This window comes from Myxine glutinosa, chromosome 8 (assembly GCF_964187855.1).
Source record: "Myxine glutinosa chromosome 8, kmMyxGlut1.1, whole genome shotgun sequence".
NCBI lineage: Eukaryota > Metazoa > Chordata > Myxini > Myxiniformes > Myxinidae > Myxine > Myxine glutinosa.
The window spans coordinates 18,671,391-18,692,235 of NC_136268.1; the positions used below are offsets into that span (position 1 = coordinate 18,671,391).

General features: G+C 40.6%; 1 protein-coding gene across 25 annotated transcripts in view; it reads left to right on the top strand.

The window, feature by feature from the left end:
* LOC137417329 (serine/threonine-protein phosphatase 6 regulatory subunit 3) overlaps window positions 1–20,845 on the top strand; it is a 238,253-nt gene that overhangs the window by 120,758 nt on the left and 96,650 nt on the right. For all 25 annotated transcript variants that reach the window (XM_078782967.1, XM_078782965.1, XM_078782970.1 and 22 more), the window contains 2 exons: window positions 19,910–20,096; window positions 20,295–20,432. In XM_078782967.1, the coding sequence (XP_078639093.1) occupies window positions 19,910–20,096; window positions 20,295–20,432 (325 nt within the window). The remainder of the gene's footprint in view (window positions 1–19,909; window positions 20,097–20,294; window positions 20,433–20,845) is intronic.

Below are 20,845 nucleotides of genomic sequence, written 5' to 3' on the forward strand. Positions count from 1 at the left end.
GGGGGGGGGGGGGGGGGGTCAGGAGGTTGGTACCAGCAGAGCGGAGGTTGCGGTTGGGAGTGTGTCTGGAGAGGAGGTCAGCCAGGTAGGATGGGGCCAGGTTATGGAGGGCTTTGTAGGTCAAGAGGAGGATTTTATACTGGATTCTCTGTGGGATGGGGAGCCAGTGAAACTTGTAAAGGACGGGGGTGATGTGGTCACGGGTCCGGGAATGGGTGAGTAGACGGGCAGCGGAGTTCTGAATGTATTGGAGTTTATTGGTGATTGTTGAGGGTGAACCATAGAGGAGGCTATTGCAGTCGTCCAGACGGGAGGTGATGAAGGCGTGGATGAGGGTTTCTGCAGCCGTGGAGGAGAGGGATGGACGGAGACGGGCGATGTTTTTCAGGTGAAAGAAGGCTGTCTTTGTGATCTGTTTAGTGTATTTGTCGAAGGAGAGGGTTTGGTCAAAGATGATGCCAAGATTCCGGATGTGAGGGGAGGTGGATACTGGGATACCGTCGATGTTGAGGGCAAAGTTATTGGTGGATTTTATGAGAGTTTTTGGGCCAATGATGATTATTTCAGATTTATCATAGTTAAGTTTCAGGAAGTTTATGTGAAGCCAGGATTTTATTTCAGTGATGCAGTTTGTCAGGATAGAGTGGGTGGCGGTGGAGATGGACTTGGTGGAAATGAAAAGCTGGATGTCATCGGCGAAGCAGTGGAATTGGAGACAATGACGGCGGATTAAATGACCGAGGGGGGACAGGTAAAGGATGAAGAGGAGGGGGCCAAGAACTGAACCTTGGGGGACACCTTGGGGGAGGGGAGCAGTGGGGGATTTGCAGTTATTGATGGAGATGAACTGGCGTCTGTCAGAGAGGTATGATTTAATCCAAGAGAGGGCAGTGCCAGTAACGTTAAAGGTGGTTTCAAGTCGGGTGAGGAGGATGGTGTGATCGATGGTGTCAAAGGCGGTGCTGAGGTCGAGGAGGATGAGAATGTTGAGGTTGTCAGAGGAGAGGAGAAGGTCGTTGGTGATTTTGAGGAGAGCAGTTTCAGTACTGTGGTTGGAGCGGAATCTGGATTGGAATGTTTCATACAGGTTATTTGCAGAGAGGTGATGTTTGAGTTGAGCGGCTACAGCGCGTTCCAAAACTTTCGACAGAAAGGGTAGGTTGGAGATGGGTCTGAAGTGATTCATGATTTTGGAAATGTGCCCTAGAGTTGACCTTTGACCTTTTGACCAAAAATAGTACGTTTCCCAATTCAGTGAGGCAATGTGCAAATGCTGTTCTATTTTCAAGTCAATCGGATAAAAAATGGTGATTTTAGAAATTTGACCTCCAGATGACCTTTGACCTCAAAATCAATAGGCTTCTCAGTTGTGACGACCTCTACAACGTCCTGAAGTTTCGTGACGATCGGTTTAGAATTGTGACCTGTAGGCCTGTGACAAACAAACAGACAGACAGACAGAATAACAAGAAGACGTCATGCGTAGCACGATACTTGCAAAATCCACCCTCCCCCAAAAGTTTTCCAATGATACATGATGGCCTATGTTGACCTTTTGGCCTATGGTGACCTCAAAAATACTTGGTGGTTGAATTCAGTAACCAGATATGCAAGTCCTCTTCAAATTTCACATCAATTAGATGAAAATTTAGGATTTTAGAAATGTGGCCTATGTTGACCTTCCGATGTTGACCTCAAATATACTAGGTGGTTGAATTCAGTGACGAGATATGCAAGTCCTCTTCAAATTTCAAGTCAATCGGATGAAAATTGAGGATTTTAGAAATTTGGCCTATGTTGACCTTTTGGCCTATGTTGACCTCAAAGGTACTTGGTGGTTGAATTCAGTGACCAGATATGCAAGTCCTCTTCAAATTTCAAGTCAATTGGATGAAAATTGAGGATTTTAGAAATTTGGCCTATGTTGACCTTTTGGCCTATGTTGACCTCAAAGGTACTTGGTGGTTGAATTCAGTGACCAGATATGCAAGTCCTCTTCAAATTTCAAGTCAATCGGATGAAAATTGAGGATTTTAGAAATTTGGCCTATGTTGACCATTTGGCCTATGTTGACCTTTTGGCCTATGTTGACATCAAATATAGTTTGTGGTTGAATTCAGTGACCAGATGTGCAAGTCCTCTTCAAATTTCAAGTCAATTAGATGAAAATTGAGGATTTTAGAAATTTGGCCTATGTTGACCTTTTGGCCTATGTTGACCTCAATAATACTTGATGGTTGAGTTCAGTGACCAGATATGCAAGTCCTCTTCAAATTTCAAGTCAATTGGATGAAAATTGAGGATTTTAGAAATTTGGCCTATGTTGACCTTTTGGCCTATGTTGACCTCAATAATACTTGATGGTTGAGTTCAGTGACCAGATATGCAAGTCCTCTTCAAATTTCAAGTCAATTAGATGAAAATTGAGGATTTTAGAAATTTGGCCAATGTTGACCTCAAAAATACTTGGTGGTTGAATTCAGTGACCAGATATGCAAGTACTCTTCAAATTTCAAATCAATTGGATGAAAATTGAGGATTTTAGAAATTTGGCCTATGTTGACCTTTTGGCCTATGTTGACCTCAAATATAATTGGTGGTTGAATTCAGTGACCAGATATGCAAGTCCTCTTCAAATTTCAAGTCAATTGGATGAAAATTGAGGATTTTAGAAATTTGGCCTATGTTGACCTTTTGGCCTATGTTCACCTAAAATATAATTTGTGGTTGAATTCAGTGACGAGATATGCACGACCTTTTCAAATTTCAAGTCAATTGGATGAAATTTGAGGATTTTAGAAATTTGGCCTATGTTGACCATTTGGCCTATGTTGACCTCAAGAATACTTGGTGGTTGAATTCAGTGACCAGATGTGCAAGTCCTCTCCAAATTTCAAGTCAATTGGATGAAAATTGAGGATTTTAGAAATTTGGCCTATGTTGACCATTTGGCCTATGTTGACTTCAAAAATTCTTGGTGTTGAATTCAATGACCAGCTATGCAAGTGGTCTTCAAATTTCAAGTCAATCGGATGAAAATTGAGGATTTTAGAAATTTAGCAAAGTTGGTGACCTTTGGCCTATGTTGACCTTTTGACCTATTGACCCCAAAACAATAGGCTTCTGGCATTTGACCAACTCTACCACTTGGTGAAGTTTGGTGAAGATCGGTTGAAAATTGTGACCTGTAGGCCGGTGACAAACAAACAAACAAACAGAGTCACAAACACAACCGACCAATATACGTACTTGAAAAATCTTCGATTTTGCAAGTAACAAACGCAACCGATCAATATACTTGGAAAAATCTTCAATTTTGCAAGTCATAAAAGCATATTGTATGTATGTATACAGTCACGTGAAAAAGTAAATACACCCCATGTAAAGTTTTGACTTTTTCAACATGCAGCTGATTTTTTAATTTTTTTTGTATACTGAATCGAGGCTCGTGAAAGAGCTAACATTTACTTCACAAACAAATCAACCAGACAAACAAAATATATAAAAAGAGGGAGCGGAAGACAAGATGGGGAGAGAAGGGGAAGCACACAAACACAACATTTGAGAGCAGGGAGATGTGTGGGAGGGAGAGGGCTTGTGGGGAGGAGGCGTGGGAAGGGGGGGGGGGGGTGGGAAAAGTATAAAACACAAGGACACCAAGGACTTCCAGGACAGAAGTTGGTATTTCAAAAAAGTGGAATTGGGGTGAAATTAGCAGGGGTAGAAAAGATCAAGGTTTTGGATGGAGGAAGATAGGAGATGGTGGTGAACAGCTGTTTTAAAGACCTGGAGGGTGGAGTGGGATTGAAGAGAGTGAGGGAGTTTGTTCCAGAGGCGGGATAAAAGAGGAATGAAGGAGTGAAGGTGAGCAGAGAGTCTTGATTTTGGCAGTTTGACCATAAGAGGGTTGCAGGCAGATCTTGTGCGACCTGTAGGAATATTTGCGGGACAGAGCCCAGAGAGAGCTGGGGGGGGGGGGGCAAGGCCAGAGAGGAGTCGGTAGGAGACCGAAAGACCACCAACCTGCCTGCAGTGAGCGAGTGAGAGGCCCTTGGAGTTAGCTTCATAGTGGGAGATTCCAATGATTCTGAACGCTTTGGTTTCAACAGCGTGAAGACGAGCTAGGTGTGAGGCAGGAGCACCAGCCCAGAGGGGAGAGCAGTATTCCATTGAGCTGCGGATGAAAGCCTTGTCTGTGGTGAGGAGCTCAGGTGTGCCAAGCAAGGACTTCGCACGACGGAGGATGCCCAGTCGGCGACTGGCTTTGGAGGCCAGATTTGAAATGTGCTTTTCCCAGGAAAGATCATGGCAGATAGTGAGACCCAAAAGCTTGAGTGACAGAACTTCTTGGAGAGGATTATTCAGAAAATGGATGGGAGGGTTGTCCAGTCGGTCTTTTCGGAGAGACGTCGTAAGAGTGTGAGATTTGTCAGGATTGAAAGACATGTTCCACTTGTTTGCCCAGTCTGTGATTTTGTCCAGGTCTGCAGAGAGTGAGGAGGCTGCAGACTGCCGATCTGAGGGATGAAGAATGGAGCGACAGAGAGTAGAGTCATCAGCAAAGAGATAGAGAGGATTTTCAAGAGAGTCAGAGAGATCATTGATGAAGACCAGAAAAAGCACAAAACCCAGAACACTGCCTTGGGGAACTCCAGCCTGAACAGGAAGAGGAGATGAGAGAAACCCATTCAGGGCCACACGTTGACTACGACTCGAGAGGAAGTCCGCCAGCCATGCGTGGAGATTTCCATGGATACCAAAAGAGGAGAGTTTGTTGAGCAGAGCGCGGGGTGCCAGACCGTATCGAAGGCACGTGATATGTCAAGGGAGACAGCTCTAATTTCCTGTTTGGCATTGAGTACCTCCATCCATTGTTGAGAAAGCAGAAGCAGCATGTCCAGAGTAGAGTGACCAGGTCTGAAACCAAATTGATGATCAGAGATCAAGCCGTTGGAGAAGAGGAAAGATTTCATATCTGAAGCAATGATGGATTCCATGACTTTGCTGATAATTGGGAGAAGGCTGATTGGTCTGTAGTTGCTGGGATCTGTTTTTGCACCTTTTTTGTGCAAAGCGGTGATGTTGGCAGATTTCCAAGCAGATGGCAGATGACCTTGAGCAAAAGAGAGGGTGAAGAGAACAGAGAGAGGGAGTGAAAGAGCAGAAGAACAGGATTTTAGGACCCATGTGCTGATGCCGTCAGGTCCAGTTGCAGAATCAGAGTCGAGGGTTGACAGAAACTTTTCCACCTTGTCAGGAGGAATCCTGACATTTGATGTTCATTTCAACAATATTGATAGATAAAGGTGATATAATATAACAAATATCATGAAACATTTACATTTTGTAGTCCATTGTATAATTTAAATAAACATAAATGCAAATTTCACATGTGGAAAAAGTAAGTACCAGTATAAAAAGTGTGTATATATATATACACAAAGAATTAAGTTAAGCACCCCTACACAACGAATTAAGGTAAGCACCCCCTAATATATATTCTTTGTGTATATGTATACATTGGCATATATTCTAAGGTATGTGAGATCAAATAATGATTGGTATGACATTAGCAATTATCCATTGATGAAATTGAGTGATCAAAGTGAAAAAAAGTGATTGGTTGAGTCAGTGATCCGATCACGTGGGTCCTACACACGTTATTGATGCAAAGATCGCTAGAGGTCTTCTCAGAACAATGACTGTACGTTAGAAAACATAAACGTCATCCACACTGTCCGTGATGGACCTATAGCTCCATACTTAAATTGAGGTGAAAATATGCCTAAAATTCCCAAAAAATTTCACCTTAAATTATTCAGAATAAAATATTGAAAACGGCATGATTGTTATGTTTTTATGTGACCATAATATCACTTCTCCAGAAAATATAGCAATATCATGGGTATATTACACTGTTTTGACGACAACAAACTTGTAATGTGCGAGGCTGTAAAAAAACGGGGGGGGTGCTTAACTTAATTCTTTGTGTATATATATATAATGGTATCTGTAATCTGGTTCTCCAACCTAATGAGCGGACAACATGACGTCATCGCCATGCACACCTTGCATGGAGGGACATGGATGATATGAAGGTCGCATAGTGACTGATATAAAAACCGAAAGGGTCACAGAGTTACAAGTGTATGGGAAGCCTCACTGCGCTGCCCTGATGAAGCCCCAACAAGGGCAAAACCAGGTCGGTAACTGTGAGTTTTGCATGCACTTGTGACAGTATCTGTATTTATAATCCGTAATGACGCACTGCTAGATGGTTCCTCTGGAACTTTGCAGGCAAGGCGGACGTGCATGGCGATGACGTCATGTTGTCCGCTCATTAGGTTAGAGAACCAGATTACAGATACCATTATTAGTAACTCCCAACCGCAACCAGGTCGACTCCATATGATGAGTGGATACCAGAGATAACGTCACCGCGTGGCAGGCGGTGCGTATCGCTCCCAGCAAGGTGCAGCAGCAGCTGTATGGGACACCTTGCTGGCGGTTCTCCACTGATGATATGAAGGTCGCATAGTGACTGATATATATATATATATATGTATATGTATATATATATATATATGTGTGTATATATATATATATATATATATATATATATATATATATATATATATATATATGTGTATGTATGTATGTATGTATGTATGGTCAAGTACTGTACTACCCTACGGTGGTCGTGGATGGAGCTTGTGGAGGTAGAGTGTGAGGAAATATGGTGGGGGAGTCGGCTATTGCGAGGAGGATGATGGAGCAAAATTCACCTCCATCAATATATCCACCTCATGATGTTTAGCGGATATTAACTTCACAAAGAGAGTAAGTTTACCGGGTGGATGCTGAACAAGGACTAAGGTTTGGCGGAAATTCACTTCAAAACTAGAGCGAAGTCAATGGCTCGCCATCTCAAATCCCCACACTTCCCACCCAAAGCAAAGTTGAAAGATGGCAAAAAGTTCCACCAGGAATGATCCAATATCAAATTTTGTGTTCAAAATTTTCCGTTTTGTCCCATGCTACCCAAAGTCCCCATCCCCCTGGGGCATGAACTGGGATCAAATCTAAAAAAAAACTTCAATATTTCATGCGTCTTCCAATGGTGATTGCATAATGCAAAGTTTCTTGGAAAAAATGTTTCGGACGAGATAGCGTGACAGATGGACGGACGGAGCTGATTACAGTATCCCACCTGTTCTTTTTAAAATAGTGTGGAGATAATAAAAGAGCGTTTGTTCACCAGGTGGATGCTGACAAACACTAAGTAAGGTTCAGCGGAATTTAACTTCGCAATAAAAGTGACGGAAACGGATGACGTTATATGGAAAGGTCACGATGTTGTTAGAAAAGCATTTTCATATTGGTTAGCGACGTTGCAGCGAAACAACATTGTTAGAAGTGATGTTGTTGGAGAACTTACTGCACAACATTCTCCATGGGCCTTAGATCCATCGTTAAAAATTTGGGCTAACCTTTGTTTATGACTGATACTTTTCTTTCACTTTAATACTGTAGACTGTTTAAAATATACATTTTGAAAGGAAATTATTTCGCCATATATTTTCATTGCTTTGTCTTCATTGTCTGAAAGAGATCCCACAAACGAGCTGTAAACGCAACTTGAAGGGGATTAATTGAAAATCAAAGGCCATGTAATTTTATCCACGTCATGATGGGAAATTGATTTCCACAAGTGAAAGACGCACGGACCTTCCCACTCTGTTTTTCCTTTGTCAACAAGATCTTTGAGCTGCAATTGTCGTTGATTCGTATTTTGAATGCAAATAAAATACCTTCAATAAGTGTTGGATCCATGAGGTTCCTTATACATGTAGTGTGTGTGCTTGCACTATGGTATGCTGAGTTATTAAAAACATATAACCACCTTTAGAGGCCATTTTTCCCCGCAAAGCGGGGGTTGGCCTTTTTCGGGCACCGTGGTTGTTGTTGTTTTTTGGTCCCCCTTTTGAAGCAATGTTTTACGGCCGGATGCCCTTCCTGCCGCCAACCCTGTTTGTCGCCTTTTACGACAAACAAGGAATTACCAGTGAACTGGTACTCAATTAGCCGACCTCGGAAGGATGACAGGCTGAGTCAACCCCCCTGGCGTTAATTCAGCGATCGACCGGGATTCGAACCCAGGATCCTAGGATCCTAAGCTGGCACCCTAGCCGCTAGCCCAACACAAGGGATTATATGGTTATGGTATGCTGAGTTGGGGTGCTGTATTATGCAGCTCCCCCTTTGAGTGTTTTTCAGTTCACCTGGAGCGAAGTTCAGGGGAACTAATGCGATGGCGCGTTGTCCGTCGGTCCGTAAACACTTGAAACTTCTTCTTCGAAACCGTTGATGAATGGGGTTGCGACCAAATTTGACACAAATTATATTTGTTGTGTTGTGACTAAAGTTTGTTCACGGCATTAAAAAAAATCTGCCCCTTTGGGGTTCTACGGGGGGTTGCCCCCCAAAATAGGTATTTGCTTTCTTCTCAGAAACTACACACACGATTTCGATGAAACTTGATCACAACCTTTACCACCCATGATGTACCAAAGTATGTTCACGGCATTAAAAAAAAATCTGCCCCTTCAGGGAGGGGTCTACGGGGGGAAGAGGGGTTGCCACCCAAAGCAGGTATTTGCTTACTTCTCAGAAACTTTACATGCAATTTCAATGACACTTCACCGCAACCTAAATTACCCATGATGTACCAATGTTTGTTCAAGGCATTAGAAAAATTGTGGTCTTAGGTATGTAGGGTTGAGGGAGGGTGGAGGTGGGTTGCCCCCCAAAATAGTTTTTTTTTGTTTGTTTGTTTAAAGTCTTACGATTATGATCGTATGATTCTAAATGCTGCCCCGTCTTCTAGCAACGATTGAAATTGGTTTAAAATACCCTTAGTGGGTGCAGTATACTGTTTATTCCACCAGGTGAGTGCCAGCGGTATTGCCCCTATGTTTTTTTTGTTGCATTCATGTAATTTAAATGTGACCCGTTTATGTAATTTAAATGTGACCCGTTTATTTTTTACTTTTCGATACATGGTCTAGGCTTGTGGATGAGCTACGACACAGAAGAGATCAGGACACAACATAACAAAGGGTACAGCAGAAAGAAGGGGGAAATGCCAAGAGCAGGGCTGACGGAGAAAATACATGGAAATGGACAAACAAAGTATGCGGGTAATGATGAGGGGAGGGCAAGATAGATATGTGCAGTCATGTGAAAAAGTAAGTACACCCCATGTAAAGTTTTGACTTTTTCAACATATTTCAACATACAGCTATTTGATCTTCATTTCAACAATTTTGATAGATGAAGGTGATATAATATAACAAATATCATGAAACATTTACGTTTTGTAGTCCATTGTATAATTTAAATAAACATAAATGCAAATTTTGCATGTGGAAAAAGTAAGCACACCCCTACATTTATCACCACTTCAAACACCTAAAATTAGAATCAGGTGCACCAGCTCAGGTGCAAATGATTAGAACATCGTTAGAGAGGATCTTGGAGGAACCTGTCTTATTTCAACCTCAGACATTTAGTTTGGTTTGCTCTTTGTTGTTGAAGTGTGCGGCGTCACCATGCCTAGATCAAAAGAGTTCTCTGAGGCCTTCAGAAAGAAGGTTATAGATGCCTACGAGTCTGGGAAGGGATTTAAAAAGATCTCCAAACAATTTGAAATCAATCATTCGACTGTCCGTAAGATCATCTACAAGTGGAGAAGATTCCAAACAACTGCCAACTTGTTCAGGGCAGGCCGCCCCAGCAAGTTCAGCCCGAGAGCAGACCGCAAGATGCTGAAAGAAGTCTCTAAGGACCCCAGAATGTCATCACAAGACCTACAGGTAGCTCTTGCGACTGTTGATGTCAAAGTGCAAGAGTCTACCATTAGAAAGAGGCTGCCCAAATTTGATCTACATGGAAGGTGTGCTAGGAGGAAACCTTTGCTGTCCAGAAAGAACATCAGGGCAAGACTAAAGTTTGCCAATGAACACCTAGGCAAAGACCAGCACTTCTGGAACAATGTGCTCTGGACAGATGAGTCAAAGGTAGAGCTATTTGGCCACAGTACCAGAAGACATGTTTGGCGAAAACCAAAGACAGCATTTGACCACAAGAACCTGATACCAACTGTAAAGCATGGTGGTGGAAATATTATGGTTTGGGGCACCTTTGCTGCATCAGGGCGTTGGCAGCTCACCATCATAGAATCCACTATGAATTCTTCATTGTACCAGAGGGTGCTTGAGGATAATGTGAGGCCATCTGTCAGAAAGTTGAAGCTCAACCGAAGGTGGACCTTGCAACATCACAATGACCCTAAACATACCAGTAAATCCACCAAGGAATGGCAGAAAAGAAAGAAATGGAGGGTTCTGGAATGGCCAAGTCAAAGCCCGGATCTAAATCCCATCGAGATGTTGTGGGGGGGATTTGAAACGAGCTGTGCATGCAAGAAACCCATCAAACATCGCACAGCTAAAATAATTCTGCATGGAGGAGTGGGCAAAAATTTCTCCCAGTCGATGTCAGAGACTGGTAGACAGTTATAAAAAACGCCTACTTGAGGTTGTTTCTGCCAAAGAGGGCAATACCACCTATTAGAGCCAGGGGTGTACTGACTTTTTCCACAGAAGGAAATGGCATCTCTGTTAATTTTTTGTTGAATAAATTATTGCAAAGTCAATTTGTCATTGTTTTTTGTTCAATTAGATCACCTTAATCTGTAGATACTGTTTCAATGAATATCAAATATAGATATGTCCACATATGTTAAAAAGATTTCAAAAACATTTCATGGGGTGTACTTACTTTTTCCACATGTGAAATTTGCATTTATGTTTATTTAAATTATACAATGGACTACAACATGTAAATGTTTCATGATATTTGTTATATTACATCACCTTTATCAATATTGGTGAAATATAGATCAAATAGCTGTATGTTAAAATATGTTGAAAAAGTCAAAACTTTACATGAGGTGTACTTACTTTTTCACGTGACTGTATATAAACTAAAAATATTTTTGGGGGCAGGGGGGATGGGGGAGGAGTGAGGGTGCTTTAATGGGTGTAGAAAAGATCATGGTTTTTAATGGGGATGAACAACTGTATTGAAGACCTGGATGGAAGAACGAGATTTAAAAGAGTTTTCAGTGAGAGGAGAAGAACATATTCCGTTGAGAGCCACATGTTGGCTACAAGAGTGGAGGAAGTCAGTAACCCAAGAGTGGAGTTGGCCTTGAATGTACCGTAAAATTTTGACTATAATGCGCCCCTGTGCATAACCCGCACCCCCAACTTGGACTTTTGTTGCGGTGTAAAAATCTATAGACCTATATATAATACGCACCCCCATTTGAGCACTCAAATGAAAAAAATATCGACGTAAAACATGTTATTACATCTGTCAAAAACGGCGAAGTCCATCTCAACCACGACTGTTGGCCACGATTTCGTAATAGTTGAACAGAGTGGCTCTAATGAAAGAATATCACGGCAGGTCAAGGAACTAAATTTACGACAGTCGTAAATCATATGAATCACGATGTTCAGTTGTGATTGCACAAAGTTTAAACATAGCAGCACATACTAAATAAACGTGGAAGTCAGATAGCAATCCAACGAAGCAACCCGTAGCCTATTGAATGAATGAATGAATGATCGTTTTAAGGCCATTTTCCCCACTAGAGCGGGGGTTAGCCTTGCGGGCCCCATGACAATCATGGTTCCCTGTTTGAGGCAATGTTTTTATGGCCGGATGCCCTTCCTGACGCCAACCATTGGTCACGCTCTTACGATGCGCAGGGATACGGTGTACCTATTCTAAATTGGGGTACACACCGTGATCATTCATCCCAGCAAGCTGGTACTCAATTTGCCGACCTCGGAAGGATGACAGGCTGAGTCAACCCCCCTGGCGTTAATTCAGCGATCGACCAGGATTCAAACTCTGCATCCTCGGATCCCAAGCCTGCACCCTAACCGCTAAGCCAACACCAGGCTAACCCGTAGCCTATTGCCAGACGATAATCACGTGGTACTCAAGAGTAGATTAGAAGTTTGATAGTTCAATCGTGTGGTTGGACACATGTTGTTTTCTAGCTCTCCTTCAAATAACAATTTTCCCTTACAATAAGTTGAGATTCACAAAGGTATTTGGTTTCCACAATTCTTTATTTCACTGTTAATATTACAGAACCTTTGTTTTTGATTCAGAACTTAATATATCCTTTTAAATCAGAAAATAAATAGAAGTGGCATTGACAAAATTATTGACACGCTTGACTTAATATTTGGTAGCACAGACTTTAGACAAAATAACTGCAGTCAAGGACTTCTTATAGCCATAAATGAGCTCCCTACACCTATCTACTGGCAGTTTTGCCCACTCTTCTTGTGCAAACTGCTCTAGTTCTCCCAGATTTGAAGGGTGCCTTCTCCCAACTGCTGTTTTCAGATCTCCCCACAGGTGTTGAATGGGATTTAAATCTGAACTCATTGCTGGCCACTTCAGAACAGTCCAGCGTTTTGTCTTGAACCATTCCTGTGTGCATTTGGGGTCATTGTCCTGCTGCAAGACCCATGACCTTCGACAGAGACACAGCTTTCTGACACTGGGTTGAACCATTGCGCTCCAAAATGCCTTGGTAATCTCCTGATTTCATGACACGATGCACACATTCAAGGCACCCAGTGCCAGAGGCAGCACAGCAACCCCAAAACATCACTGAACCTGCTCCATCTTTGACTGAAGGGAAGGTGTTCTTTTCTTTGAAGGCTTCATTTTGTTTTCTGTAAACAGAGAGTATGAGCTTTACCAAAATTGCTCCAATCGTCATGGTGAAATAGGTTTTTCCAATATCACCCAGGCCTACTATATTTTACCCTTTCATACCATTTAGAATTACCCTTTGGAATTACCCTCTGCAATCTAGCCTTCAGAAATTACCTTTTAGAAATCACCCTTTATAATTTACCTTTTAGAAATAACCCTTTAGAATTTACCCTTTAGAATTTACCTTTTCGAAATTACCCTTTAGAATTAACATTTAGAATTACCCTTATAACTTTATAACTTACCCTTTAGAATTACCCTTTATAATTACCCTTTGAAATTATGCTTGGAACTTTATAATTTATCTGTTAGAATTTACCCTTTAGAATTTACCCTTTAGAATTTACCCTTTAGAATTTACCCTTTGGAAATTACCCTTGAGAATTACCCTTCAGAATTACCCTTCAGAATTATTCTTTGGAATTACACTTCAGAATCATCCTTTAGAATTACCCTTGAGAATTACTCTCTGGAATTACTCTCTGGAATTACCCTTCAGAATTACCCTTCAGAATTATTCTTTGGAATTACACTTCAGAATCATCCTTTAGAATTACCCTTGAGAATTACTCTCTGGAATTACTCTCTGGAATTACCCTTGAGAATTACCCTTGAGAATTACCCTTGAGAATTACCCTTGAGAATTACCCTTGAGAATTACCCTTGAGAATTACCCTTGAGAATTACCCTTGAGAATTACCTTTTGGAATTACCGTTTAGAATTACTCTCTAGAATTCCCCATTAGAATTGCCTTTTAGAATTAGCCTTCAGAATTATTCTTTGGAATTACACTTCAGAATCATCCTTTAGAATTACACTTTAGAATTACTCTCTGGAATTACCCTTTAGAATTACCCTTTGGAATTACTCTCTGGAATTACCCTTTGGAATTACTCTCTAGAATTGCCCTTTAGAATTGCCCTTTAGAATTACCCTTTGGAATTACCCTTTGGAACTACCCTTTGTAATTACCCTTTGGTATTGCCCTTTAGAATTACCCGTTAGAATTATTCTTTGGAATTACACTTCAGAATCATCCTTTAGAATTACCCTTTAGAATTACTCTCTGGAATTACCCTTTAGAATTACCCTTTAGAATTACTCTCTGGAATTACCCTTTAAAATTACCCTTTAAAATTACCCTTTGGAATTACCCTTTAGAATTGCTCTTTCAAATTGATCTTTAGAATTTCCCTTTAAAATTACCCTTTAGAATTACCCTTTAGAATTACCCTTTAGAATTACCCTTTAGAATTACCCTTTAGAATTACCCTTTAGAATTACACTTTAGAATTACACTTTAGAATTACCCTTTAGAATTACCCTTTAGAATTACGCTTTAGAATTACACTTTAGAATTACACTTTAGAATTACACTTTAGAATTACCCTTTAGAATTACACTTCAGAATTACACTTTAGAAATACCCTTTAGAATAACCCTTTAGAATTACCCTTTAGAATTACCCTTTAGAATTACACTTAAGAATTACCCTTTAGAATAACCCTTTAGAATAACCCTTTAGAATAACCCTTTAGAATAACCCTTTAGAATAACCCTTTAGAATTACCCTTTAGAATTACGCTTTAGAATTACGCTTTAGAATTACGCTTTAGAATTGCGCTTTGGAATTATGCTTTAGAATTATGCTTTAGAATTACGCTTTAGAATTACGCTTTGGAATTATGCTTTAGAATTGCGCTTTGGAATTACGCTTTAGAATTACACTTTAGAATTATGCTTTAGAATTACGCTTTAGAATTACGCTTTGGAATTACCCTTTAGAATTACCCCTTACAAATACCCTTTGGAATTACCCTTTAGAATTACCCTTTAGAATTACGCTTTAGAATTACGCTTTAGAATTACGCTTTGGAATTATGCTTTAGAATTGCGCTTTGGAATTACCCTTTAGAATTACACTTTAGAATTACCCTTTAGAATAACCCTTTAGAATTACCCTTCAGAATTACCCTTTAGAATTACGCTTTAGAATTACGCTTTAGAATTACGCTTTAGAATTACGCTTTAGAATTACGCTTTGGAATTATGCTTTAGAATTGCGCTTTGGAATTACCCTTTAGAATTACACTTCAGAATTACCCTTTGGAATAACCCTTTAGAATAACCCTTTCGAATTACCCTTTAGAATTACGCTTTAGAATTACGCTTTAGAATTACGCTTTAGAATTATGCTTTAGAATTACGCTTTAGAATTACGCTTTGGAATTATGCTTTAGAATTGCGCTTTGGAATTACCCTTTAGAATTACACTTTAGAATTACCCTTTAGAATAACCCTTTAGAATAACCCTTTAGAATTACCCTTTAGAATTACCCTTTAGAATTGCCCTTAAGAATTACGCTTTAGAATTACGCTTTGGAATTATGCTTTAGAATTGCGCTTTGGAATTACGCTTTGGAATTACGCTTTGGAATTATGCTTTAGAATTATGCTTTGGAATTACGCTTTAGAATTACGCTTTGGAATTACCCTTTAGAATAACCCTTTAGAATTACGCTTTAGAATTACGCTTTGGAATTACGCTTTAGAATTACGCTTTGGAATTACGCTTTGGAATTATGCTTTAGAATTATGCTTTCGAATTACGCTTTGGAATTACCCTTTAGAATTACCCTTTACAATTACCCTTTGGAATTACCCTTTAGAATTGCCCTTTAGAATTACGCTTTAGAATTACGCTTTGGAATTATGCTTTAGAATTGCGCTTTGGAATTATGCTTTGGAATTATGCTTTAGAATTACGCTTTAGAATTACGCTTTGGAATTGTCCTTCAGAATTTCCCTTCAGAATTTCCCTTTAGAATTACCCTTTAGAATTACGCTTTAGAATTGCGCTTTGGAATTATGCTTTGGAATTATGCTTTGGAATTATGCTTTGGAATTATGCTTTAGAATTATGCTTTAGAATTATGCTTTAGAATTACGGTTTAGAATTTCGCTTTAGAATTTCGCTTTAGAATTACGCTTTGGAATTATGCTTTAGAATTGCGCTTTGGAATTATGCTTTAGAATTATGCTTTAGAATTATGCTTTAGAATTACGCTTTGGAATTGCCCTTCAGAATTTTCCTTCAGAATTTTCCTTCAGAATTTCCCTTCAGAATTGCCCTTCAGAATTGCCCTTCAGAATTGCCCTTCAGAATTGCCCTTTAGAATTGCCCTTTAGAATTTCCCTTTAGAATTTCCCTTTAGAATCGCCCTTTAGAATTGCCCTTTAGAATTGCCCTTTAGAATTGCCCTTTAGAATTGCCCTTTAGAATTGTCCTTTAGAATTGTCCTTTAGAATTGTCCTTTAGAATTGTCCTTTAGAATTGCCCTTTAGAATTACCCTTTACCCTGGTGTTGGTGTTGCAACCCTGGTGTTGGGCTAGCGGCTAGGGTGCCGGCTTAGGATCCTAGGATCCTGGGTTCGAATCCCGGTCGATCGCTGAATTAACGCCAGGGGGGTTGACTCAGCCTGTCATCCTTCCGAGGTCGGCTAATTGAGTACCAGTTCACTGGTAATTCCCTGTTTGTCGTTAAAGGCGGCAAAAAGGGTTGGCGTCAGGAAGGGCATCCGGCCGTAAAACATTGCTTCAAAAAGGGGACCAAAAAACAACAACAACCACGGTTCCCGAAAAAGGCCAACCCCCGCTTTGCGGGGAAAAATGGCCTCTAAAGGTGGTTATTTTTTTTATATATAATCACCCTTGAAAATCACCCATAGAACATTATAACTTACCCATAAGAAGTTATCCTTTAGAAATTATCCTTTAGAATTGCCCTTTAGAAATACCCTTCATAATGTACCCCTTATAATTTACCGTTTAGAATGTTGGAAGCAAAGATGGGAGAAAGTTTGGCAGGGTAGGCTGAGGTTTTTTAGTGGAGATGTCAGAATTGCATGTGTAAGTTTGCTCAGTAAAAGTTTGACTGGATTACTGGGTGACTGTGACCCAATCACGCTGCGCGTAATGTGCTACTGAGTAAAATCTGGTCAAAATTGGTCAAAACGCAAGGCCACCTGGAATATGCAAAACACCGATTCGGCTGCAATTGGAAACAAGAAAAAGAGCAATCAGAGATTGCAAACCCTCGCCAGGATGTATTTTCAGTGGTTTTAGGCCTTTGTGTGAAAACAAATATGGCGGGTGAACCACGTGACCGATGACGTCATCATTATTATTTTTCTAAACTAATTTATTCCTAGATTATGCTCAAGAAATTTCATCTTGATCGGATGAAGTTTTGTACTTGTCAAATTATGACGTCATAATGGAGGCACCTATGCCATCATCATTAACATATTTTATTCCCCATGGAGAGTTCTTTACAATGAGCCATGTCTCAATTTTGTCCAGTTGAGTTCATCACATACTGAACCCTCCGGCGTCTGTCGTCTGTCGTCTGTCGTCGTCGTCGTCTGTCGTCCGTTAAATGGTCCAGTCAGTTCAGTTGAGTTCTGCCTCCCTGGAAGCTCTAGTTCCTATTCAGCGCTTTTGGAGATATAAAGGCTCAAAGTTCTTCGATTTTTCCAAGATGGCGGCCGAACCATGTGACCGATGACCATCATTTCCCCCACCAGTTTATGCCGACATGGCGCTCAAGAAATTTCATCTTGATTGGATGAAGTTTTGTACTTGTCGAATTATGACGTCATAATGGAGGCACCTATGACATCATCATTAACATATTTTATTCCCCATGGAGAGTTCTTTACAATGAGCCATGTCTCAATTTTTTCTATTCAGCGCTTTCCGAGATATAGAGGTGCAAAGTTTTTCGATATTTCCCAGATGCCGGCCGAACCACATGACCGATGACGTCATAATTATCATTAAAATTTTTTGCAGGTGGAGTTGCACCTTTGGTGAAAATTTCCTGTCAATCGGACCAACGGTTGCAGAGAAAATCATATTTATTCTGTGCAGACAAACAAACATATAAACAAACAAACGGACTCAAATGCAATACCCTCTCCTCTGGCGAGGGTAAAAATGGATCAACCATATTTGTAATGCATATTACAATCATGTAAAACACTTGATTGGTGAAATTTTCGAAATTGGCAAATTGCTGTTTCTATGACAACTATTGTTTATTTGGATTTCAAGTATCTTGCTTTCGTATGTGCACTACATCTTTCAGGTTTATTTATCATTTGAGCTTCAGTGTGCCTGTCCAGGACTTAATGTTGTTCCCATTTAAGCTTTTGTCATCCAATGTTCAACAAACCTTTATTATGATAATATGGAGAAAATAATAAACAAAATTTACATTTTTAAAACTGTTGTTTGCCTCAAGTTAATTTTGAGTACAAAGTAAAAGCAGAAAGGCTTTGCATTTTGAGATGCTTTCTAGTTACTTGCACCACGTAAGGTGGACAGAGGTTGTGTTTTCACTCCTGTCTGTATTTCTTTGTCTGTCTATGAGCAGGATATCTCAAAAAGTTTTGGATGGATTTAGATGAAATTTGGTGGACAGATTGGATATGTTACAAGGACCAATTGATTATATTTTGGTGAAGATTTGAATCCAGATCCGGACATGAGGATTTTCCAAGTGATCATTCACCATTGAGACATGGGTCCAAAAACGATATATAACGCAATATTTTGCAAAGGTGTGGACAGGTTACGACAGTTGGGTATGTGATGAAAACAAGCTGATTATATTTTATTTTCGGTCTGGATGTTCCTGGAGAGGGGGAGTTGGGGGTGAACAGGCAGTGGAGCAGGGGGAAGGGGGTGGGGGAGAGGGAAGGGGGAACAGCATTGCTTCTGTCTTGATTAAAACCGCCAGCGAAGTGCCGAGCAGGATCCGTTGGCCGTTGCTGTGCTGCGTCTAGTTTGTGCAGAACAATAACATTTATATGGAAGACTGTGCGGTGAAGGATCTCTGGCTCGCTCATGTGAGAATGATCGGCTATCTTACGAGAATGCAAACTGTTCTTGGGGCATATGACAAACAAAGCCTCAATGAGCCACCGAACAATTATAGACCTGAGGGCTCTTCATAAATTGATGAAATATTCCCACATGGTGGTTGAGTTTATCATAATGTACAGGCTTGATGCAGATGCAGTGAACCAATCTAGCAATTTATGGCAAAGAGGGTGCCTGATTGGTCCGTCAGCAAAGCGACAGGTAGGCTCTGCTAGTAATATAGGTATAACTATTTGAGGACTATCTCTGAGCTTGGATCACATGGGCCTGGCTTCAAATCGACATGCAACTCTCGCCCGGTAAGTGTCTGTAAGGTGTCGTGTTTCAGCAATTTCCGAGGCTCCCACGTAGTGAGCCTATTGATCATATATGAACGTTTTTGCAAACAACATGATCTTTTGAATGAAAATACATTTTGATGTTTAATTTGGTTGTTCCTGGATTTCTCAACCACAAAATACACAATCGGTGACGATTTTTTGGTGGGTTTGGGATGCAGAAAAACGAGTTCTGAGTTCTGTGGATAACTTTCTCGACGATTCGAACAGTTAAAAGCTTGGCGCATCTGCATCTTGAATGATATAATAACCTGCGATGAAACACAGACTACATGTCTGTCAATGAGTTGTGCACCCGTGGTAACACGCGAATCGAAAGAAGTAGCTCATTTGCATAATGGAAATGAAAATAGTCAGATTTTAAAACACGATTATCCAGCTTATTATTTCCCCAAAATATTTTTTGTGCTAATTGGTCAGGGATATCATCCTCTAAAACATATCTCTTCAAATATTTTCATTGTTGTGTCCCTTTAAATCATATCGGTGGGGGATTCGGCCTGTATGTCAGGATGGGTTCTTTCCTAGTAGTGATTAATCTGCTTGACTCATGTGGCATTTGACCCTTCATTCTTGATGGTGGTAAACTTTGTTTCAGCGGCTTTCTTGTCAGAAATGGCTGTAGGGTTAAAAGCCCTGTTAGTTGGAAGTTAGCATTGGAATTCAATATCTGATCGTTGATGTTGTCCTGTTATATACTGATTGCACATTTCCACAACGGATTTTTGCTGAAGGTTTTTGTGTTGTGACCAGGTACCCGAATGTGGCGTGCGAGCTACTGACTGCAGACGTGTCGCAGATCAACGACAAGTTGGGGGAGGACGAGGCCCTCTTAGGGCGTCTCTATGCATTTCTGGAGCAGTCACCTCCTCTTAATCCATTGCTGGCCAGCTTTTTCAGCAAGATAATGGGGATTCTTATCACCCGCAAAACTGAGCAGGCAAGGGCGTGTTGGGCGCTGTGTTGGTGATCAGTGTGTATGCATGCGCAAGTTATATTATGTTGTGATAACATTTCGATAAACTTGACTGTGATTGAATAAAAGTTTTGCAATGAACCTTCGGTGATGAACAAATAATTCTGTTGGTTGCGAGTGCAAGGCCTGAAATGTAGCGAATCTTTGATTCTCCCTTTGCAGATCATTCAGTTTCTGCAGAAGAGGGAGGATTTTGTTGGCCTACTGCTCAAACACATTGGTACCTCTGCCATAATGGATCTCCTCCTCCGTTTGCTCACTTGTGTGGATCCACCAAAACTTAAGCAAGATGTTTTGGCTGTAAGTTGGTTGTAAGCCAGGTCCCATGCCCCTGCCCAACTTGAATGGTGTGTGTGCTTTTTATTGTAAACTGTAGGCTTTGTGGTTAAGCACAGTGTTTTCCCTTTTGCTATGAGATGAGTTATCCTGGATGGTTTGGGATGTGAGGTGAGAGAGTGTGGTTGAGTCGTGAGGAATTTTAGGAGTGATAATTAATTGGTGAAATAAACCTTCTCGCCTGTGATCACTGATAATTACTGTGTTGTGTGAGTGCACGGCATGTTAATTTATTTATCTCTCACGGTCTTTCTTCTTTATCTAACAGCACAATGATGTCTCTTAATCCTTTGCTGTCCATGTAATACATGTCCAAACTTCGTGAGCATTGCATGCTGTTAAGCAGATTAAAACGTGATCATCTGAACATAGTCATA